The sequence below is a fragment of the Bufo gargarizans genome, chromosome 2 (assembly GCF_014858855.1).
Source record: "Bufo gargarizans isolate SCDJY-AF-19 chromosome 2, ASM1485885v1, whole genome shotgun sequence".
Taxonomy (NCBI): domain Eukaryota; kingdom Metazoa; phylum Chordata; class Amphibia; order Anura; family Bufonidae; genus Bufo; species Bufo gargarizans.
Window position 1 is genome coordinate 74,037,807 of NC_058081.1, and position 24,642 is coordinate 74,062,448.

Genomic DNA, 24,642 nt, shown 5'->3' on the forward strand with positions numbered 1-24,642 from the left:
GAATAGATACAGACAGGAGACAGAGGCATTTATCTACTCACCATCCCAACACAGAAAAGGGTAAACAGCAGGAGCCACGGAATATCAGTGCAACTGTGCTCCTCCAACGGCCTCCAATCCCGCTTCGAGCTCTGAAAGCAAAGACATAAAAGCTACATAACTTCTTCATAAAACCATCGTCAGCATATAAAAAGTGCTATTTTACTACAGGCTCCGCACTGTAAGGGCAGCCGATTCCACATTTTTCGTTGAATATTTTCAGTTGTTTTATTTGGTATGGTGCTTATATTAGAAGGCGCGGGAATTCAGCAGCAGACGGGGCCAGCGGGAGGAGGAGAGCGCTCGCTGGCCCTGTCTATCAAGAGGAGATGGGGCGTGTCTAGATGAGGCGGCTACCAGCAAGTACACGCCCAACTTGCTGGTAGTGAAGAAATTTGCATTTGATAAAAGTATGGTTTTTACAAGAAATAAGCCACAGACAAAAGGTAGGACATGTATGATTGCACTCAGCTGACATTAGCAAATAGCTACATCTGACAGGCTACACTGTACCACAATTATAGGGCCTTGTATCACTGAGATGTGTCTCCTTGGCTGCAGGCACAGGCATTGCTGGAGTGCACTGCCATGATTTCATTACGTAAAACCAGGACATGAGCAGTTTGGTAAAGCAGGTTTTATGAGGCTAGCAGTCCACAATCAGATTTTCTTTTCTTAAAGTGTAACTGCCATTCTGTTTTTATTTGTGTACTGTATAGGGGCAGTGATACTGACCATTTTTGTAACATACTTTAATTACTGAAATTACACATTTCTATTAGAAAAATAACTGTAAAGTGGCCCATTTTGAGCCTTAGCAAGGCGCCTCTGTCTTCTGTTTACATAACTGTGGAGACTTGATAAGGACTGGGTTATGTAAACAGAAGACAGAGGAGCATTCCTAAGTCTCAAAATGGTCCACTTTACAGCTATTTTTCTAATAGAAATGTACGATTTCAGTAATTAAAGTATGTTACAAAAATGGTCAGCATCACTACCCCTATACATTACACAAATAAAAACAGAATGGCAGTTACACTTTAACCACTTCAGCCCCGCTAGGTGAAACCCCCTTCATGACCAGAGCACTTTTTACACTTCGGCACTACACTCCTTTCACCGTTTATCGCTCGGTCATGCAACTTACCACCCAAATGAATTTTACCTCCTTTTCTTCTCACTAATGGAGCTTTCATTTGGTGGTATTTTATTGCTGCTGACATTTTTACTTTTTTTGTTATTAATCAAAATGTAACGATTTTTTTGCAAAAAAATGACATTTTTCACTTTCAGCTGTAAAATTTTCCAAAAAAAAACGACATCCATATATAAATTTTTCGCCAAATTTATTGTTCTACATGTCTTTGATAAAAAAAAAATGTTTGGGCAAAAAAAAAATGGTTTGGGTAAAAGTTATAGCATTTACAAACTATGGTACAAAAATGTGAATTTCCGCTTTTTGAAACAGCTCTGACTTTCTGAGCACCTGTCATGATTCCTGAGGTTCTACAATGCCCAAACAGTAGAAAACCCCCACAAATGACCCCATTTCGGAAAGTAGACACCCTAAGGTATTCGCTGATGGGCATAGTGAGTTCATAGAACTTTTTATTTTTTGTCACAAGTTAGCGGAAAATGATGATGATTTTATTTATTTATTTTTTTCTTACAAAGTCTCATATTCCACTAACTTGCGACAAAAAAAAAAAAATTCTAGGAACTCGCCATGCCCCTCACGGAATACCTTGGGGTGTCTTCTTTCCAAAATGGGGTCACTTGTGGCGTAGTTATACTGCCCTGGCAATTTAGGGGCCCAAATGTGTGAGAAGAACTTTGCAATCAAAATGTGTAAAAAATGACCGGTGAAATCCAAAAGGTGCACTTTGGAATATGTGCCCCTTTGCCCACCTTGGCAGCAAAAAAGTGTCACACATCTGGTATCGCCGTACTCAGGAGAAGTTGGGGAATGTGTTTTGGGGTGTCATTTTACATATACCCATGCTGGGTGAGAAAAATATCTTGGTCAAATGCCAACTTTGTATAAAAAAATTGGAAAAGTTGTCTTTTGCCAAGATATTTCTCTCATCCAGCATGGGTATATGTAAAATGACACCCCAAAACACATTCCTCAACTTCTCCTGAGTACGGCGATACCAGATGTGTCACACTTTTTTGCTGCCAAGGTGGGCAAAGGGGCACATATTCCAAAGTGCACCTTTCAGATTTTGCAGGCCATTTTTTACACATTTTGATTGCAAGGTACTTCTCACACATTTGGGCCCCTAAATTGCCAGGGCAGTATAACTACGCCACAAGTGACCCCATTTTGGAAAGAAGACACCCCAAGGTATTCTGTGAGGGGCATGGCGAGTTCCTAGAATTTTTTATCACAAGTTAGCGGAAAATTATGATTTTTTTTTTTTCTCTTTTTTCCTTACAAAGTCTCATATTCCACTAACTTGCGACAAAAAATAAAAAATTCTAGGAACTCGCCATGCCCCTCACGGAATACCTTCAGACATCCGCATGATTTTTTACGGATCCATGGATACATGGATCGGATCCACAAAAGACATGCGGACGTCTGAATGGAGCCTTACAGGGGGGTTATCAATGACAGGGGGTGATCAGGGTGATCACCCCCCTGTCACTGATCACCCCCCCTGTAAGGCTCCATTCAGACATCCGCATGATTTTTTACGGATCCATGGATACATGGATCGGATCCACAAAACACATGCGGACGTCTGAATGGAGCCTTACAGGGGGGTTATCAATGACAGGGGGTGATCAGGGTGATCACCCCCCTGTCACTGATCACCCCCCCTGTAAGGCTCCATTCAGACATCCGCATGATTTTTTACGGATCCATGGATACATGGATCGGATCCACAAAACACATGCGGACGTCTGAATGGAGCCTTACAGGGGGGTGATCAGGGAGTGTATATGGGTGATCACCCGCCTGTCATTGATCACCCCCTGTAAGGCTCCATTCAGACGTCCGCATGTGTTTTGCGGATCCGATCCATGTATCCATGGATCCGTAAAAATCATGCGGACGTCTGAATGGAGCCTTACAGGGGGGTGATCAATGACAGGGGGGTGATCAATGACAGGGGGTGATCAGGGAGTGTATATGGGTGATCACCCGCCTGTCATTGATCACCCCCCTGTAAGGCTCCATTTAGACGTCCGTATGCGTTTTGCGGATCCGATCCATGTATCCGTGGATCCGTAAAAATCATACGGACGTCTGAACGGAGCCTGACAGGGGGGTGATCAATGACAGGGCGGTGATCAATGACAGGGGGGTGATCAGGGAGTTTATATGGGGTGATCATGGGTGATCAGGGGTTTATAAGGGGTTAATAAGTGACGGGGGGGGGTGTAGTGTAGTGTAGTGTAGTGTAGTTTGGTGTTTGGTGCGACTGTACTGACCTACCTGAGTCCTCTGGTGGTCGATCCTAACAAAAGGGACCACCAGTGGACCAGGTAGGAGGTATATTAGACGCTGTTATGAAAACAGCGTCTAATATACCTGTTAGGGGTTAAAAAATTCGGATCTCCAGCCTGCCAGCGAACGATCGCCGCTGGCATGCTGGAGATCCACTCGCTTACCTTCCGTTCCTGTGAGCGCGCGCGCCTGTGTGCGCGCGTTCACAGGAAATCTCGCGTCTCGCGAGATGACGCATATATGCGTGACTGTGCACCAGCCTGCCACCTCCGGAACGCACATGTGCGTTAGGCGGTCCGGAGGTGGTTAAAGGGTGCCTGTCACAATGAACATGGTGTTTAACCCCTTCTACCTCTGAGGTTTTTTGGACGTTGCGTTTTCCTTCCCTGCCTTCCCAGAGCCATAACGTTTTTATTTTTCTATTCACAAACTCGTATGAGGGCTTGTTTTTTTCCAAGGCCACCATTTAATATTGCATAGAATGTAGTTGGAATTTTTTTTCCAAAGGTGGTAGAATTGGAGGGAAAAAAATGCAATTCTGACAGTTTTATGGGGTTTTTTGTTTCCTTTTTACAGCGTTCATTATGCTGTAAGAGGCAGCCCTGATCATCCAGCAACATTCCCAACACATATATATATATATATATATATATATATATATATATATATATAGCAGACTGTCATGTTTCCCTCCAGCCACCAGAGGCCACTGTGGCTGAGTAGGACAGTGAGAGGAGTTGTTTCCAGAGGACAAGGAGTTAAGTGTTTTTCCCGGGCAGAGCAGAGAGCCTGGGCTGAAGGTGTCTGAGTACACAGGAAGAAGGACCCTGTGCACTGAGAGGGAGATCCACAGGGAAGATTAGAGTGTGTTTGCTCTCTGACTGAGCTGATGTGTCCTGGTGTAGAAGAGAGACTGCTGTAGTGTGAGGCACTTACCAGAGGAACTGTGAGTGAATTCCAGGCCCTGCCTGATTACACGTCCAGAGCTGCTGATTATCTCTAACCAGAGTTACAGAGACTACAAAGAGAGGCCAGAGCTGAGCCACGCGGAAGCAAGCAAGCAAGCAAGCAAGCAAGCAACCAGATCGGGACCCAGACTGTATCTGCCTGCAGGTGCCGGACACCGAACTGTGAGTGCACTGATGCTAACCTGAGCTAGGACATAGGGGAATAGGATTTAGTTTAGTGCACCGTAGAGGTGCACCCCGGGTAGCGGGGACAGATAGGACTACCTAGAAGAGAGTAGCCTGCTATTGTCTGTACTCGTGTTTGTGATTCATTTGTGTTCTTTATGCAAATTTCCATTACCTTTATTGTGAATTCTCAAGCTGTTCATATTGTAAATCTGCTTCTCCGGCAGTTAGAGTTCTCTTTTAATAAAGCCGGTTTCTACTTCAGCCTCCTTGTCTGCTGCACTGTACTTGAGTCCTGCTCTACGGTCTCTTCCTCTGCTGACCGTTACAAGTGGCGCTGCGAGCAGGGTACAGTCACAGAGATGGAGGCGGCTGAAGGCAATGTGCATGATGTTAATGTGAGTACCTCAGGCAATGGTGGAACCCTTGCAAGGGCCCTCCCTATTGGCACGTTGTTCAACTTGCTACCCAAATTTGATGGCCAGAACATGACACTGTCAGACTGGGTGACAAGGTTACAGAGTGCTGTTAGGATTTACAATGTCGGCCCAGAACTACAAGTAGAAATTGCTTTGGCCGCTCTCGAGGGTGAGGCCCGAAGAAATGTTCTCCTACAACCAGAAGCCACGCGCAATACATTGCAAGAGATGGTGAGATTCCTGGAAGAAATATATGGGGAAACAGCCAGTGCAGGGCACCTCCGGGCGAAGTTTTTTTACCGGATTCAACGGGAAGACGAAGGTGTCTCTCAGTACGCAACAGCCCTACAGGAAGTGTTGGCCGAGGTACAAAAAAAAGAGGCAGATGGGGTTACTGGCATGGGACCCATAGACCGGATACTGCGGGAACAATTTATTCTGGGGCTCTACAGCAATCCCCTGAAACAGGCTCTGCGGGAACGAGTCAGAGTAGACCCTACCCTAACCTTTCGACAAATTTTGGCAGAGGCCGTGACGCGAAACAAAGAAGACGGCTATGCTTCTGGAGTAATACGGACCCAGACCGTTACACCCCCCGGGGTTACAAGAAATGAGGAAGCCCTGGTCAGAGTGGTACAAGACTTGCAGAGCTCCCTGAGTGCCATGCACGAAAAGTTGACACACCTGGAGAAACGGATAGAGTCGCGCCATACTACTGAGGCTGCCTATCCAGCCCGACAACAAACCTATCAGGCGACTCCGTGGGTTCCTACACCCGAATGCCCTTATGCTAGTTTACCATACCATCAAGCCCCTCATTACCCTTCAGTGGGGCCATCCAGCCAAGCTCTGAGGGCACCTCCCACTCGCAGGCAAAAAGTGGGCCGTCAAGGGGCACAGTGTTGGCGGTGTGGAGATCTAGGACATTTTGCCAGAGAGTGTCGGAATAATCCAGCTGGATGCCAAGAGCCGCCGTTAAACTACCGACCCCTGCAGTAGTGGGGCGTACTGCAGGGGAGGTGGAGAGCCAAGTTACCCAGCAAAGCTCCGAACACCTGGTCGCAGGGTGCCCCACTATACGAGCTGAATTCGAAGGTGTTCCTGTCGACTGCTTAGTGGATACTGGGTCTCAGGTGACAACTATGCCCGAGTCATTCTTCTACCGTTACTTTCAAGCGCTGGCCAAGCCAGAACGAGAGACACTGGTCCGGGTTACAGCGGCTAACCAACAACAGATTCCTGTCACAGGGGTCGTGTGGATGAACGTACGGCTATGTGGACAGGAAGTGGGGCGGAAAGGTATCTTGTTGGTCCCCGAAACGTTCAAAGAAGATGTGCCGGTGATAATGGGCATGAATATCCTGCGAGAATTGGATCAGATCATGTTCACCAAACGGGGGCTGGGTTACTGGAAACAAGCCACCCCGCACAAACCTACCCAGAAAGCATTTCAACGGCTAATCCGTTTTTGTGGAACACAGAAAAGTGTATCAGCACACCAGGCGGTGGGAACGATCCGAGCGCCAGGAAAGGCTACCTTCACCCTTCCCCCTGGTCGGGAGACCGTGCTGACGTTACCCGTGGGAACTTTCCGTAATCTTGAAGGCATGGAGGTGTTCGTTGAACCAACAGGCCTAGGAGAGCTGGGTCAGGACGTCCTGGTGGCCCGGACACTAGGAGTGGTCCAGAATGGACGAGTACCCATAAGAGCTGTGAATGTGGGATATCTAGAAGTTCCCTTGACGCCAGGGGTGGAACTGGCTCGTGTGTACCTACATCAGGGAGAAATCCTGAGTCAGAGAGAAGTGACTCTAGCTCCGGTAGGGGATGCTGGTTGGACCCTGGCAGTTACTGCCAGTGCAGAAGAGGCGCCGACCCCAGAATGGAATGGGGGAACCATCTTGGATCAAATGGAGATAGATGTTAAGGCTCTCAGTTTAGACCAACAGCGAGCAGTTGAAACCATGCTGTGGGAGAATCAGGCTGCGTTTGCCCGCCACGCCGATGACTTTGGCTGCACGAATGCTATCACACATGATATACCGACGGGGGACACTCCACCAATTCGGGAGAGATAGACAGATTCCGCCCAAGTTGTACCAGGAAGTGAAGACGCTATTGAAACAGATGATAGATTCCGGAGTGGTGCGGGGAAGCCAGAGCCCTTGGGCAGCCCCAGTGGTGCTTGTCAAGAAGAAGGACGGCACTATTCGATTTTGTGTGGATTACCGGCGGTTGAATGCTTGCACTGCGCGAGACTCATATCCTCTGCCACGCATCGAGGAGTCTCTGACGGCTCTAGGACGAGCCAAATACTTCTCCACCCTGGATCTAGCAAGTGGGTACTGGCAAGTACCAGTGGCTGAGCAGGACAAGGCAAAGACAGCATTCATACTCCCCATGGGGTTATTTGAATTCAACAGGATGCCATTCGGACTGACTAATGCCCCTGGAACCTTCCAGCGGCTGATGGAGAGATGCCTGGGAGACCTGAATTTTGAAGCCACTCTGATATACCTAGACGATATCATCGTATACTCTGCTACTTTTCAAGAACACTTGAATCGGCTAGGACAGGTACTCGAGCGACTGCGATCCCATGGCCTGAAGGTAAAGCCAAAGAAGTGTCATCTCTTCAAGAGGGAGATCGAGTACCTGGGCCATAGGGTGTCCCAAGACGGAGTGCTACTGTCCCAAGACAAAGTGGCTGCAATACGACAATGGCTAGTGCCGAGAACACTGCGTGAGTTGAAGGCCTTCCTGGGACTGACTGGGTACTACCGGCGGTTCATCAAAGACTACGCAAAAATAGCGGGCCCTCTGAATGAGTTGTTGAGAGGAACGGCTGGGCAACCCAAGGGCCAAAGTATCCCCTGGGGACAGAAGCAGGAAGAGGCCTTCCAGGCCCTGAAAGAAGCCCTGACATCGGCCCCCATCTTGGCTTATGCCGATTTTGATAAACCATTCATCTTAGCTACTGATGGCAGCCTCTACGGACTTGGGGCAGTCCTGTCGCAGGTACAAGATGGACATGAGAGGGTGATCGCTTATGCCAGTAGATCCTTGCGAGATACGGAGCGAAACCCCCATAACTACAGTTCCTTCCGGCTGGAACTCCTTGCCCTGGTGTGGGCTATGACGGAGAAATTTGCAGGATATCTGACAGGAGCTAAGATCTTCGTACGGACGGATAACAATCCCCTGGCCCATCTGGGTACTGCCAAGTTGGGAGCCCTGGAGCAACGCTGGGCGGCTCGCCTCGCAAAGTATGACTTCTCAATTCGCTACCGCTCCGCTACAGAGAACACTAATGCTGATGGTCTCTCGAGGGTTACTTTTGAAACTCCAGTAGGGGATATGGATGAACAAAAGGAAGAAGATGAAACTCCTGACTTCCGCAAGTTCGCTCCCCCAACAGTCGCGGCCCAGACAAGTGGGGAGGCCCGTAAGCTACCCAAAGCATTGGGGAGAACTAATGAAGAATGGGGCAGATTGCAAGATGAAGACATTGGACTGCAGCAAATGAAAAGCTGGGTAACCCAGTGCAGGAAACCCAACAAAGAAGAAAGGACTGAACTGGATGCCGAGATGAAGTCCGTTCTACATCAATGGGACAGACTGGAAGTGCATGGAGCTGTTTTGTTCCGCAAGTGGCAACAGCCTGCCGACCTAGAGGCGAGGTGGCAGGTAGTGATACCCAGAAGAATGGCACGGGAGATAGCCAAAGAGGCTCATGAGTTTGGAGCTCACTTCGGGCAAGTCAAGACATACCAGTGGCTGCAGCGTTATGTGTATTGTCCGCGACTGGAGGCCACAGTTGAAGAAGTTTGCCGACAGTGTCGAGTGTGTGAACTCACGAAGAGTACAGAACAGAGAGCACCCCTACAGTCCATCCAGACCACAGAACCGCTCGAAGTGTTGATGATAGACTATCTTCTTGTGGGACAATCGTCAAGAGGTCCACAGTATTGCCTGGTCATGATCGACCACTTCTCCAAGTTTGCAGTAGTCACCCCAACTCGGGACCAGACGGCCGAGTCCGCTGCACGAGCCATTTGTCAAGACTTCATTCGGGTCTATGGGTGTCCAAAGCGGATCCATTCAGATCAAGGGGCGTGCTTTCAAGGAAAAGTGATGGAAGAGCTACATCGACTGTACGGCATTGAAAAATCCAGGACAACTCCTTATCATCCCCAAGGAAACGGAGCCTGTGAGCGCTTTAACCGCACATTGCTGCAAATGCTGAGGACGCTAGAGGAAGACAAGAGGGCACACTGGCCTGACTACCTGCCAGAATTAGTCTGGGCTTACAATAATCGTGTCCACACCACCACCGGTTACACCCCATACATGTTACTGTTCGGTAGGGCTGGTCGAGAGATCGTGGAATTAAACCTAGAACAGCCAGAAGACCTAATAGAGCGATCAACCACCTCATGGGTGAAAGAACACCGTCGGCGTCTCCAGACCATTCGCCGGTTGGCAGGTCAGCGGTTACAGGAGAGAGCTCATACAGACCGTCCTCCAGTTCAGGAGGTTCCATTGCAGCCTGGGGATCGGGTACTGGTACGAGAGAAACGTCCCAAAGGCAAGTTGAGTGAGCGTTGGGAAGTACAGCCGTATAAAGTGATCAAGAGAGTGTACCCTAATGGTCCGGTCTACGAAGTGCAGGTTGAGAATGAGGAATTTGCTTCACGGACTCTACATAGGAATATGTTACGGCCATGCCGGTCCAAAGATCCCGCACCTGTTCAGAGGACACCTCCTCCTGCCCCATACTCAGAACTTGTTATCTCTGATGGAGATTATGGTGAAGACTGGTGGACTGCTCCCAACACTGAAGAAGCCTCCCAGGTTACAGGTGATGAAGGCACTGTCACAGAACAATTGCCAGCCCGTAATGGAGAGGGGCCCTCGGCCACACCCGAACCTCCTATTGTGGTGGATGAATCCAGACTGGCAGTTCCTAGTGGAGAGAGTCAGGTCGTAACAGATAGCCAGGACCTCCGGAGATCCAGTAGGCTTACTGCAGGGGTTCCACCAAACAGGTACGCTGCTGATGAGTTCATTTGGTCCACCTGTATGTATTGTGGACAATGTTGTACTGCTGTATAAAAAGTTACATTAACCATTATTTCTATGGACTATATAGCAAGGCCGAGGACGGCCACCTTTAAGTGGGGAGGCATGTAAGAGGCAACCCTGATCATCCAGCAACATTCCCAACACATATATATATATATATAGCAGACTGTCATGTTTCCCTCCAGCCACCAGAGGCCACTGTGGCTGAGTAGGACAGTGAGAGGAGTTGTTTCCAGAGGACAAGGAGTTAAGTGTTTTTCCCGGGCAGAGCAGAGAGCCTGGGCTGAATGTGTCTGAGTACACAGGAAGAAGGACGCTGTGCACTGAGAGGGAGATCCACAGGGAAGATTAGAGTGTGTTTGCTCTCTGACTGAGCTGATGTGTCCTGGTGTAGAAGAGAGACTGCTGTAGTGTGAGGCACTTACCAGAGGAACTGTGAGTGAATTCCAGGCCCTGCCTGATTACACGTCCAGAGCTGCTGATTATCTCTAACCAGAGTTACAGAGACTACAAAGAGAGGCCAGAGCTGAGCCACGCGGAAGCAAGCAAGCAAGCAAGCAAGCAAGCAACCTGTATCTGCCTGCAGGTGCCGGACACCGAACTGTGAGTGCACTGATGCTAACCTGAGCTAGGACATAGGGGAATAGGATTTAGTTTAGTGCACCGTAGAGGTGCACCCCGGGTAGCGGGGACAGATAGGACTACCTAGAAGAGAGTAGCCTGCTATTGTCTGTACTCGTGTTTGTGATTCATTTGTGTTCTTTATGCAAATTTCCATTACCTTTATTGTGAATTCTCAAGCTGTTCATATTGTAAATCTGCTTCTCCGGCAGTTAGAGTTCTCTTTTAATAAAGCCGGTTTCTACTTCAGCCTCCTTGTCTGCTGCACTGTACTTGAGTCCTGCTCTACGGTCTCTTCCTCTGCTGACCGTTACAATGCGGTAAAATGATCTTCATTCTCCAGGTCAGTAAGAATTCGGCAATACCACATATGTATACTTTTCCTTGTGTTGAAAAAAAGACTGGGGGAAAAATAAATTTAAGATTTTTGCTCTCATTTACTGACCCCCTATATCTTTTTTGTAGTCATTTGTGCAGAGCTGTATGAGTGATAATTTTTTGCTGGGCAATCTGTACTTTTCATTGATACCATTCTGGGACGTGTAAAACGTTTTGATCAGTTTTTATTAAAAAATGTTGCGGAAAGAGATGGGACCAAAAAAATAAATAAAAAAATAATAATAAAAAAAAAAAAAAAAAAAAAAAAAAAAAAAAGACTAATCAGCCATTTTGACCCTTTTTTCATTTTGACGTTTTCCGTATGAGATTAAAACTTCTTTATTTTGATAGTACAGGCGTTTTCGCACGTGGCGATATCTATTATGTGTATTGTTTTTATTCATTACCCAGATCCCCAGTAATAGTGCCATCCACAGACCATCATTAGTTCCAAACCCACCAAAAGCACACCTTTTGGTGAAAAATATTTTTTTTCTTATTTTCCTCCCCAGAAACCTAGGTGCGTCTTATGGGCTGGTGCGTCTTATGGGCTGGTGCGTCTTATAGGGCGAAAAATACGGGTATTTTATTTCCCATAGGGAACTATAACAAGCAATCATTAGATTGCTATTGTCATAGACTCCAATGCACTAGCATTGGAGTCTATGATGATTTTACTACTTTCCTGTGGAGCCCTACTACAGACAAGGGCTCCATAGGAAAGACCGTGTAGCAGCCTCCTATCATTCACTATGACAGGGGCCGCCACACATAAGCTTCAGCACATCCCATTGCTGCACGGAGAGCCAGAGCATCACTGGAAGCATGCGCTTTTGATTTTCTGCGCGCTCAGATGCAGTGGTAAGGTTTGACCACGGCATCTGAGGGGTTAAATGTCCGCAATCAGCATTACCACCGGTTGCAGACATTAGCCACAGGTGTCTGCTGTAAGAGGAGCGGGCGCCATCTTTGAAGATCCAACATGTGATGTTATGGTATGTCACATGTTAGGAAAAGGTTAAGCTACAGGCGCATGTTATAAAAGCAGAATAAGCTGGGAGATTGATCTATAGTTTTATAGGAAAAGGTTCAGTAAAACTTGTAATTTACTCATTTATTTCTTGCTAATTCTGGACTTTGAAGTCCAGGAGTTGGTCCTATCAGTGACTGACAGCCTTCCCTCTATGACTGTGTATACAGAGGTAGCTGTCAGTCACTGACTGAAGACAAGGAGACGGTCCTATCAGTGACTGACAGCCTTCCCTCTATGGCTGTGTATACAGAGATAGCTGTCAGTCACTGACTGAAGACAAGGAGACGGTCCTATCAGTGACTGACAGCCTGCCCTCTATGACTGTGTATACAGAGATAGCTGTCAGTCACTGACTGAAGACAAGCAGACGGTCCTATCAGTGACTGACAGCCTTCCCTCTATGACTATGTATACAGAGGTAGCTGTCAGTCACTAATAGGACCGTCTACTGGACTTCAATGTGAATGGGAGCTCCTGAATCACCCAGACAAATGATGATGTCGGGGAGAGAAGGATTGGGTAAACTGAATTTTGGCACCCGATCCATTTGTTCTCTTCAGAGATAAGTTGCCATCAAAAGTGTCCACTCTCTCGGCTAACTTGCTTGGCCAAAACCGAATGGGTAAGTGGGAATTGGGAGAGAGTTAGAATAGACCACTGTCTACTTAATGTATATGACCAGCTACAGTGAGGACTCCTGAGCACTGTAACATGCCTTGCAAGCTGAGCAATACTACATTTGGATATACAGCGGGAGACAAACTGTACAATTTACCACCAATTTTTTTTTTCCACAGCCCTTACAGGAGAAATCTGTATGTACAGCAAGGAGAATGATTTTATGCGTGCCTGTAATTTTGAAACGCTGTAAATGTCATTCATGTGTATGTCTCTAAAGCTCTGCAGAAGTTTATGGAGCTACAAAAATAATTACTGCCAATCTATTTTCATATCTGTTGGCTGGCTAAAGAGCTTTCTGAGCAAATACTGCTTAAAGGCATTCTCTGGGAATTAAGAAAATGAAAATACTTAGATTTTACTTAATTATAAATACAGTATAGTCCTATGTACCCTTCATTTGTTATAATGACTTGTTTTGTCTAATAGGAGAAATAAAATGGCCGCCGTCCTATTAGTGCACACAAAACCTGTCCTAATCAAACAGGAGGACAAGTTACCTCACAACACTGAGCTAAAGAGCTGCCTCGTCCTCCTCTCTGCTCTGCTTGCCAGGGATTATGATCCTGAATACAGTTGATAAGATCGAGGAGACATGAAGTCCAGAGGAGGGACAGGACAGACTGTGGTAATGGAGACTACATACAAGTGCTGCTGCTCATTAGCCACATCTCCTCATGAACTCCATTCCTATAGAGATTCAGCTGAAGATCTTATCAGTTTTCAGGATCATAATCCCTGACAAGTAGAGCAGAGAGGAGGATGAGGCAGCCCTTTGGTTCATTGCACTGAAGTAACTTGTTCTCCTGTGTGATTAGGACAGGTTTTGTGTGCACTAATAGGATAGCGGCCATTTTATTTCTCCTGATGATTGCTCCCCAGACAACGGGCCATTATGACTAATGAAAGGTACTTGGGGATATATATTTATAATAAAGTGACATTTTTTTATTTTCTTATTTCCTTTAAGGCATAAGGGTCTACTAAAAATGGAAAAGCTCCAGACATGCTAAATAGACCTGTAGGCCTCCCATTCATCTGATGGAGGCCCTTCTGGGCGGTACACGTCAGGCTTGCAGTTTTCTTTCTGGATGCAATGGTGCAACCCTATGCCATCCCATCTAAATCTGTAATGGATGTCACTGCCTCTGTTTAACAGATCGGTCAGGAGCTAATCCCAGTAAATATAAAATATATATATATATATATATATATATATATCGTATAAATGCAGTGTGAAAAGACCCTTAAACACTGCATTTATCTTTAAGTAACACAACACCACGACCAGAAAATATATTACTGTACATATTACAGTGCAGCAGTCTCCTACATGAGTCAGCTATGGATCAAGCTCTCCTCTCAAAGCATGGAAAAATATAAGGCTTTGCCAGGAAACCAGCCAGAGTGATAACGAGAAAGAAAGAAACACTTTAGCACTGTAAGAGATTCCCTTAGGCCTAGTTCACACTTGAGCGTATTTAATACGCGTATTTTTGGGGCATATTACAGCGCGTTTTTGGAAACAGGAAACGCGCTTCGTACGCACGTTCTTGCGATTGACCACAGAGGCGCCCAATAAAGTCTATGGGCGCGAACACGCGACAATACGCCCCAAAGAAGCTCCTGTACTTCTTTGGGCGTAGGGCGTTTTACAGCGCGTTCGTACGCGCTGTAAAACGTGCAGGTGAGAACCATGCCCATAGGGAAGCATGGGTTTTTGCCTGTTGAGCGTTTTACAGCGCGTAGGAATGCGCTGTAAAACGCTCAGGTGTGAACCAGGCCTTAAAGGGAACCTGTCACCGGGATTTTGGGTATAGAGCTGAGGACATGGGTTGTTAGATGGCCGCTAGAACATCCGCAATACCCAGTCCCCATAGCTCTGTGTGCTTTTATTGCATATAAAAACAGATTTGATACATATGCAAATTAACCTGAGACGAGTCCGGTCTCTGACTCATCTCTTGGACAGGACTCATCTCAGGTTAATTTGCATATGTATCAAATCGTTTTTTTTACACAATAAAAGCACACAGAGCTATGGGGACTGGGTATTGTGGATGTGCTAGCAGCCATCTAGCAGCCCATGTCCTCAGCTCTATACAAAAAACCGGTCACAGGTTCCCTTTAAAGGAGAACTAAATCCAGAGTACAAACACATAAAAAAGAACCAACAAAATTTAACAATTTCCTTTTAACTTGGCTCTTGTTTCATCAGCTATCACAATTGCAGACCAAGAAAAATAAACTAGAAATGCAGTGTGCTGTGCCATGTCTTCTTCCCCTCCTTCTCCCCCCTCTTAGGCCTCATGCACACAACCATATGTATTTTGCGGACCACGGATGCGCAAAACATGCACTGCTGATTTCTGCAGCAGCTTGCAGAGGTCCATGAAGAAAGACCAACGTTGTAGAACAGGTAAGGCTCCATTCACACGTCCGCAATTACGTTCCGCATTTTGCGGAACGGAATTGCGGACCCATTCATTTCTATGGGGCAGCACGATGTGCTGCCTGGACACGGAATCCCGGGTCCTCAAAAAAAAATAGAACATGTCCTAGACAAGAACAGGTATATTCTATTAATATAAAACAGTATACTGGGCACTCGCACTATAGGTAGAACGGATAAAGAAGGAGAAAAAGAAGAATTGAGGATTATTTTGCCCTTCAATGAGGAATATAGAAAGATACAAAAAATAATAGGCAAATATTGGCATTTACTCCAAAAGGATAAAGTAATAGGTTCCTTAATTCCAAAGAAACCACAAATCTCCTTCACTAAAGCTCCTAGCTTAGGTACTTTGGTAGCACCAACGATAAAAAGAAAGGACACAAATAATAAAAGTATACAAAAATGGCTAAATATGGAAGGTTTCCATAGATGTGGTAAGTGTGGAAACTGTAAGGAAACCACATTTCCCCGTAAAATTAAAGAAGTCACGTCTAGGACAAATAATCATAAACACGTAATAAAAGAATTTCTCACTTGTAACTCGGAAAACGTCATATATATTATTGAATGCCCATGCGGTCGTCAGTATGTGGGAAGAACAAAAAGAACTTTAAAAAAAACGCATTTCTGAACATGTTGCGAACATTAAGAAAGGTTTGGACACGCATGCTCTGTCTAAACATTTTAAATTAAAACATGATAAGAACCCAAAAGGATTAACATTCGCAGCTATAGATAAAGTGGAGAAAGGATGGAGGGGAGGGGACCATATAGGTAAGATGTCAAGGCTAGAAACGCAAAGAATTTATGAACTTAATACATTAATGCCGGGTGGACTGAACGCAGAATTCGAGTTGTTCGGGTTTCTATAAATTGGGGTGGATGTCCCCCGCGGATGGCAAAACCCTTCCCAGTGTATATATTCTGGGGGGGTTCGGCCCTTCGCGAGGCACATCCACCTACATACCACACCGTCAAAGCCAAAGATTAAAGAGTCCCCCATCACCACTGTTGGCAAGAAGTAATATAAGTGAATTATCAAAAATTATCAAAATTATTGAAATTGTCAAAAATAATCAATTATAAATAGCTAAAAGGATGAAAGAAGGATCTTAAATAATTTTATAAAATAATTTTATGTAATTTTTATCTAAAGTATTAAAAGATTTTTAGACTTATGTTCGTTATTTATATTTATATTTTTTCTATTTTTCTTATTTCAGCATAATATAATAGAAATCAATAATATGGATAATAAGGATATTAATGGAAAATATATATTTTTTCTGTTTGTTCTCGTGACTTTTCTATCTTTCAGTATGGTTTTATACCTTACAAACCATTAGGAAAAAAGGGTTACTAGGCATATGGTTAATAACCCAAGCTAGAGATATTTATCCAATACTGGGCGAAATATAGATATACTAAAATTGCCTAGTTTATATAGAAACAGAGGACGCATTGATTCATTTATTTATATGGATGCCATACGTATATATTTATAGAGATAGTGAGTATTATTTCCTGGATGTTTATGTCTAGATATGTCCCTTGTTTATATACTAATACACTCTGCTGTACAAATAAAATAGCGGCATATACCGGTATATAGAATCGGAATGTAAAATGAGAAATGTGACTAAGAAAAAAGAGGTATATCTCGATAGAGTCACAAAGACTTTCAAATCCGCATTACACTGATTGGTATCAGAATGTGAAAAATAGGAGGAGTAACATCAAATTGGATAATTGGAATCAGCATAACTTCACATAAAAAAGGTCTTTTGTAAGGGGGATTGTTCATCACTGAGGAAGGGGCAACGTGAAGCCCCGAAACGCGTTTGATCCAAGACCCCCAGTTCATTTCTATACGAACTCTTGTTGCACCTAGTGTTGAAATTTCTCCAGGCTGACGCTAAAAAAACGGAATATCTTCTAAGAGGACCTGGCACGCTGACTCATCAGAAGCTTGAACCTCTCAAAACCAGAGAACGAGCACATCTTTATTTTGTGACCGCAAATTCAATCCAGCGTGGAAGCAGGCAAACATAGGCTTGGAGGACATCGGCTCTTCAATCGTACGGAGCGATGCCCAGAGCCATTTAAACCGGTGACGGAGACAACCTAGGAATGAGCATTTGGTGACACAGAGAACCGGAACCACAGCAGTGAAATCTACACCAGCAATCACCGAACAGTGAGTAGAAGCGGGACGCCGCATTAAACACTCACTGCAACATAACATTGCCTTTTATTGTTTTATTGGACTTTTCGGAGACTTTGCCCCAGCATTTCATTCATTATTTCCTTGGTTTGGAACCAGACTGCTTTTTAGGATATACCATTAGATGTTATTATAGCCGCTTAGTATTAATTATTGTCTATTTATTCCTTATTATTGTCTATTTACCAATATTCTATTCACCTTTAGGTACTTGTAGTTTAATGTCTATTTTATACCAATGTATTCTATTGACTTTTAGATAGCCCAGTTTATTGTATTTTATCATTATTAACGTCAAGCTATATTAATAAATCTATCAATTTAATATTAATATTGTTTCTATTCTATTTTATGGTTCTACCTATAGTGCGAGTGCCCAGTATACTGTTTTATATTGTTTTTCTTGTAAAGGAGGGGCGAATCCTTTTTTTACTGTGAGCACCTCCTTCTGTGGCCCCACTCACTCCTGTGCGTCTCATAACAGTTACTTAATTATATTCTATTAATGCCGGCGATGTGCGGTCCGCAAAATACGGAACGCACATTGCCGCTGTACGTGTTTTGCGGACGTTTGAATGGAGCATTATGCTTCATTTTTCTTGTTTTTCAGGGTTTGGTGGCCCTTTAATGGTCCATTCACGTCCGTGTGTTTTGCAGATCCACAAAACACGGACATCGATGATGTGCGTTCCGCATTTTGTGGACCGCACATCGCTGGCACTTAATGCCTATTCTTGTAATCTATTGCGGACAAGAATAGGACATGTTCTATTTTTTTTCGGGATCGGAATTGCAGACCTGGAAGTGCGGACCCGCAATTCCGGATTCGGGCATAGAAATAAATGGGTCCGCAATTCCATTCCGCAAAATGCGGAACGAAATTGCGGACGTGTGAATGGACCCTAAGACAGCTGAAACCAGTGGGGAACATAAACGTCAATAACTTCACAGCAGCCTGCATATACAGTATATTCTCCAAGTATTATACACATGACTGTGGTTTGTAAAGCACAGTAGGAAGTGTTCAAAAAGAAAAAGTAATATGAGTGATTTTTAAAAAGCTGAAATTAAAGGAAACCTGTCACCAGGATTTTGCGCATAGAGCTGGGGACATGGGCTGCTAGATGGCCACTAGCACATCTGCAGTACCCTGGTCCCATAGCTCTCTGCGCTTTTATTGTGTTAAAAAAACTTTTGATTGATATGCAAATGACCTGATATGAGTCCTGTAGCCAGAGATGAGTCAAGCGGAAAGGAGCCCAGCACCGCCCCGCGTCCTCCGAATCTCCTCCTTGCTGGCTGACGTCACAGAGCTGGAGCGCCGAAATCTCGCGATGAGCGAGCTAGCGCATGCGCAGGGAATGAACACGATGCCGACACTGCGCATGCGCTAGCTCGCTCATCACGAAATTTCCGCGCTCCAGCTCTGTGACGTCAGCCAGCAAGGAGGAGATTCGGAGGACGCGGGGCGGTGCTGGGCTCCTTTCCGCTTGACTCATCTCTGGCTACAGGACTCATATCAGGTCATTTGCATATCAATCAAAACGTTTTTTTAACACCATAAAAGCGCAGAGAGCTATGGGACCTGGGTACTGCAGATGTGCTGGTGGCCATCTAGCAGCCCATGTCCCCAGCTCTATGCGCAAAATCATGGTGACAGGTTTCCTTTAAGTTATCACTTAAACTTATGCCATGTATGAGGGAGTGGGAGTCGGAGTAAGAGTTAGAGGAAATTGAGGAGTCGGAGTCGGGGCTTTGGCTTGCTTTTAAAGGTTGTGCCAAAAATGTCAAGATTTCATTTTCTTTGAGAGCACCCAGATGAGATACCGACATAACAGACAGGAGGGGACTTCATTGACTTCTATTGGAGACTATTCTGCTTTGTGACCTGTGCAGAATTCAGGAGGGAGTAGATAAGCTGCTATATCACTTATTATGAACAGTGGAACCATTGTAATTCTGCATGTGATGATAATGCTAAAGCTGCTGAAAAGTGATCTGTACAGACCAGAAAGTCTCAACATAATACTGGGCCTGGTGGCCACCGCAAGAATTGCATGCAGTGACCCAAGGGAATTAGGACAGACAAACAAGGAAGCTACAATACAGGCTTCAAACAGCATGGCTGAATGTGGTTGTTTCATCTTGTAATGACATCTGAACACTTTGTTCTATGTTTCAAAAGCTGGATTTGTAGCAACAAGCCTGTGGTCAAGAATGGCACTGTTACTTTAAAGGGACATACCTCCATGGCTCTGAACCCAGACATACCTCCATTTTCACCCCGGCAGCCCCCCTGACTTGAGCATCGGAGCAGTTCGTGCTCCGATGCTCTCCTTAGCCCTGCGCTAAATTGCGCAGGGCAAAGGCATTTTCTGGAGATTCGGTGATGTACCAGGCTCTCCATGGGCGGGCTCTAGTGCTGCCCTAGCCAGTAAAACGGCTAGAGCAGCGCTAAAGCACGCCCATCAGAGCCGGTGACGTCGCCAAACACACTGCCGGGCGGAAGCTTCCGCCCAGCAATGTGTTACTGTAAACAAAAGAGCATGAGATGCTCTGATGCTAACATCAGGGGGGCTGCCTGGGTTCAGCTCTGAACCCGGACAACCCATTTAAGAATTGGGGGTCAAGCACATCCTGTGGTCTTCCCTTCAGCTTAAATGCCTTTTGCAATGAGCAACAAAGAACACTTTATGCTTACATATGTACAAAAGAGGAAAATTAGTTTGGAAATGTGAGAAATCACCGCTCCAGGCCCTAAACAAACTAAAACCAAATCGGTTCACTCGGGACTGCGGGGAAACAGCGAGAAGGCCGCGGCACTACAGCGAGCGTCGCTGCCGTAGCAAATGGGGGTGCCAGGTGTTGGACCCCTGCCAATCAGATGCTGATGATCTATCCAAAAGATAGATCATCAGCATAGGTAGATGATCAGTAATCAAAAGCTGTAAAACACCTTTAATAGCAATACAGTACAGTTTACTACAGACTACAATGATAAACTACTGCAGCCTGTGGCATAAACAATCTAATGATTGCATGTTCAAGTCCGCTACGGGCAAAAAAAAAAAAGTTTTTAAAATATAAAACCAAATAAAATTATTAAATTTAAAATCAACCCTCTTTTCCCACTTTCCAAATATTAACATTAAAAACTAGGGTTGTTTCGGTTTCGATACCATAAAAAAGTATTGCGGTACTCAATACCATGCGAAAAAAATAAAATGCCAAAAAAAGCTGCATGCATTCCGCATTTTTTGGAACGTCTGGTCCATAATCGAACAGTCCTATCCTATTATTTTTGGGGATAAGGTGAAAAAAAAAAAAAAAAAAAAAAGACTAATTGCGCAGTTTTTCTTTTACGGCATTCACCGCATAGGAGATATTTTTTTATATTTTAATAGTTTGGACTATATTTTATTTATTTATTGTATATGTAAAATTGGGAAAGGGGGTGATTTATACTTAATATATTTTTTACAGTTTATTTAATAACTATTTTCCCCCTTTGGGGCTAGTACCTGGGATCTTTAAATCCCTTGTCTATTCACCCTGATAGAGGTCTATTAGGGTGAATAGGATATTACACTCTCCCTGCTGCCCTGTGCATAGTACATACAGCAACAGGGAGCTTAGCTTACCATGTCAGCCAGGGCTTCAGTAGCGTCCTGGCTGCCATGATAACCGATATGGAGCCCCAGGATTACACTGCTGGGGCTCCGATCAGAAGCTGCCACTGCCATCAATGAGAGGAGGTGAGGGGACTCTGTGGCCACTGCCACCAATGTTTTTAATACTGGGGATGGAGGGGGGGGGGGGGGGAGCACTGGTACCACCAATGATAATAAATGTTTAAAGGGAACCTGTCACCGGGATTTTGGGAATAGAGCTGAGGACATGGGTTGCTAGATGGCCGCTAGCACATCCGCAATACCCAGTCCCCATAGCTCTGTGTGCTTTTATTGTGTAAAAAAAAAATCGATTTGATACATATGCAAATTAACCTGAGATGAGTCCTGTATGTGAGATGAGTCAGGGACAGGACTCATCTCAGGTTAATTTGCATATGTATCAAATCGTTTTTTTTTACACAATAAAAGCACACAGAGCTATGGGGACTGGATATTGCGGATGTGCTAGTGGCGATCTAGCAACCCATATCCTCAGCTCTATACACAAAATCCCGGTGACAGGTTCCCTTTAAGATACAAATACAGCCGGCGGCAGAAACACATTGCCGGCACCCTGCCTCTGACCGGGTGCTGCGATCAGCAGCAGTTAACCCCTCAGGTGCGGCACCTGTGGGGTTAATTGCAGCAGATCGCAGCATTGTACCATGTTCACTTAATTTTGCTAGTAGAATAATACCGATGTGTAGAGTTTTTTCTAAGCGCCTATATTTTTCCACCAGGGGGTTTGAAATCACCTAGTTCACATATTCGCCTTACAAAATGTCTAAAAGATGATTTATCTATTTGGTTTGATTTTCTGAATAATTATAATGGTGGTAGTTGTTGGCAAGAAGAATTTGTGGATTCTGTTGCACTGGGCTTTTTCACGGATGCAGCTGGTAGAATCGGCTACGGTGCATTTTGGAATGGCAATTGATCAGCTGAGCAATTGCCTAATTCATGGGTGAAAGCTGGAGTGACTAGTAACATTGTGCTGTTAGAGCTTTTTCCTCTAGTAGTGGCAGTAGTAATTTGGGGTTCTGAATTTAGTAATAAAAGGATTTTATTGCATACTGATAATAAAAGGTGTCCTATTTGCTATTAATACTTTGTCGTCTAAAGTTGAATTAGTTGCTAAGTTATTGAGGCCCTTAGTCCTTTTTTGCATGCAATGTAACATTTGGATTAAAGCTAATTATGTTACAGGTGCTTCCAATAGCTTAGCTGATTCTCTGTCTCGTTTGCAGCTTGCGAGATTCTGAGAACTTGCTCCGGAGGCGGAGCTGGAAGGGATCCCTTGCCCCGATCATCTTTAGGATTTTATTTGGGATTAATTACTGAAAATATCAAATGTTCTCTGGCTCCCAGAACATGAGCTGCATATGCAGCCGCATGGCGGGATTGGCTATTGTTCAAAGATGCGCCCTCTGTGATTTGTAATGGTGATGATTGTAGGATTATTATTTGTCGCTAAATTGTGTGAAAGAAATCTACCTTTTTCTGCAGTGTCTAAGACAGCTTATGGTATTTCCTTTTTTCAGAAATTATATGGCACGATACCATTATCGGCCTGTTTTCAAATTAAGCAGATGCTGAAAGGTTATAAAAAGCACTTTTGCAATATGGATAACAGAAGGCCTATTTCCATCAAGTTGTTACATGATTTGTTTTATTTTTTTACCGGAGGTTTGTGTTGATTCTTCTGAAGTGTTGTTATTTCGTACGGCTTTTATCTTTGCATTTTTTGCTGCGCTAAGGATCGTTGAGCTAGTAGCAGTTAACAGGTCGGACGGTTCTGGTTTATCGTTCTCAGACGTGTCAGTTAAAGTAAATTCTGTATACATTTTTCTGAGGCGGTCAAAAACTGACCAGCTTGGGAGGGGTAGGTTTATAAAATTGAATGAATGGGTTGGTTCAGTGCTTTGTCCGGTGGCCATTGCAAAGACTTGGTTAGCAGTTCTTCCAGCAGTAGCGGGTCTTTTCCTGTAGCATAGTAACTGTTCTACCTTAACCAGATTTCAATTTTGCGCTGTACTCAAAAAATGTTGAACCTGTTAGGCCTCAGTGATGTTAAAATATCGTCACATTCTTTTAGGATTGGTGCTGCTCTTGACGCAGAAAGATGTGGCCTGATTGAGTCATTGATTCGCAGAATTGGGTGTTGGGATTCTCATAGAGTTAAGCTTTATGTTAGACCTGATTTAATTTTATCAGACTAATATAAATTCTATTTTGCAGGTAGTCATTTGGTGGCATGGATTGTAGGCCACTAATTTATATTTTGGGCTCAGAAGCGAGCTGAACAAAGATCTTATTCAGCAAATTTATCATTCGACAGTTCGTCTTTGCAGGTCTTTTGGTGGGATGTTAGAGTACTAGTTTGGAAACGATTAATTGTTGAAATCTGTAAATCAATAGCAAAATGGCCTGCCCCTAATCTTATGTTAATTGATGTGGGTGGTAACGACATTGTGAAGGTGAAGCCTTGTGATTTGTTATGGGAAATGAAGAGATTTAGCTTTAATTCAATGCATTTTACCAAATGGCAAGTTCATTTTTTCAGAAATCGTTCCAAGGTTGGTTTGGTTTAGAGAGGAGGCATTCCTTTTGAGAAAATTAGAAAACAGGTAAATAAAGCTATGGAAAAAAAAAAAATATCCATTACTCGATGGTTGTACCGGGGTTATACAGAGCAGATGATGTTCATCTGTCCAACATATGTATTAATATCTTTAATATTGGTCTGCAAAATGCGATTGAAAAATGGCTGCAATGCCTGTGGGGGGCCTCGCCTTTTTATCTAATGGTTTGATGGTTCGTTAAATTATGACGATTGTGGTTTTTAATAAATTAATTGTTATGGTTTTACCCTTAAAGGGATTCTGTCACCTCCCCTAACCCAAAATCGGATTTTAAAGCAGTCATGCAGCACAGCTTACCTTGAATCGGCTGTGCTCTTCTATCTTGTAATCCGTCCAGTAGTTTATGAGAAAATCGACTTTTATGGTTATGCAAATTAGCCCTGAAGGTGCCCAGAGGGGCGTTTTTGTTCCCCTTAGTGAGCCCAGTAACTCCCCTCTTACAGTGCCCAGCCCGCCTTCCTTCCGACTGCCTAACCTCCCACAGCCTCTCATCCCTCTCCTCCCCCTCCCTCACGGCCGAACGAACTCTCGCACAGGCGCAGTACCCACTGAGGGCTGCGCCAGTGCGATCTGCAGGAGACTGAGGGCAGGAGCTTCATCCTCGTCACTGGGCATGCGCCGAGCCCAGTGACGTCCGATGCTCGCTCTTCCCTGACTGAGGGAAGAGCGAGCATCGGACGTCACTGGGCTCGGCGCATGCCCAGTGACGAGGATGAAGCTCCTGCCCTCAGTCTCCTGCAGATCGCACTGGCGCAGCCCTCAGTGGGTACTGCGCCTGTGCGAGAGTTCGTTTGGCCGTGAGGGAGG

At 44.8% G+C, this 24,642-nt stretch overlaps 1 protein-coding gene across 1 annotated transcript in view; it reads right to left on the reverse strand.

Moving 5' to 3' along the window:
* The window catches only part of LOC122929472 (choline transporter-like protein 1), a 179,468-nt gene that overhangs the window by 144,512 nt on the left and 10,314 nt on the right, over positions 1–24,642 (reverse strand). The window contains exon 2 of the mRNA XM_044283063.1: positions 42–131. Within this exon, the coding sequence (XP_044138998.1) occupies positions 42–131 (90 nt within the window). The remainder of the gene's footprint in view (positions 1–41; positions 132–24,642) is intronic.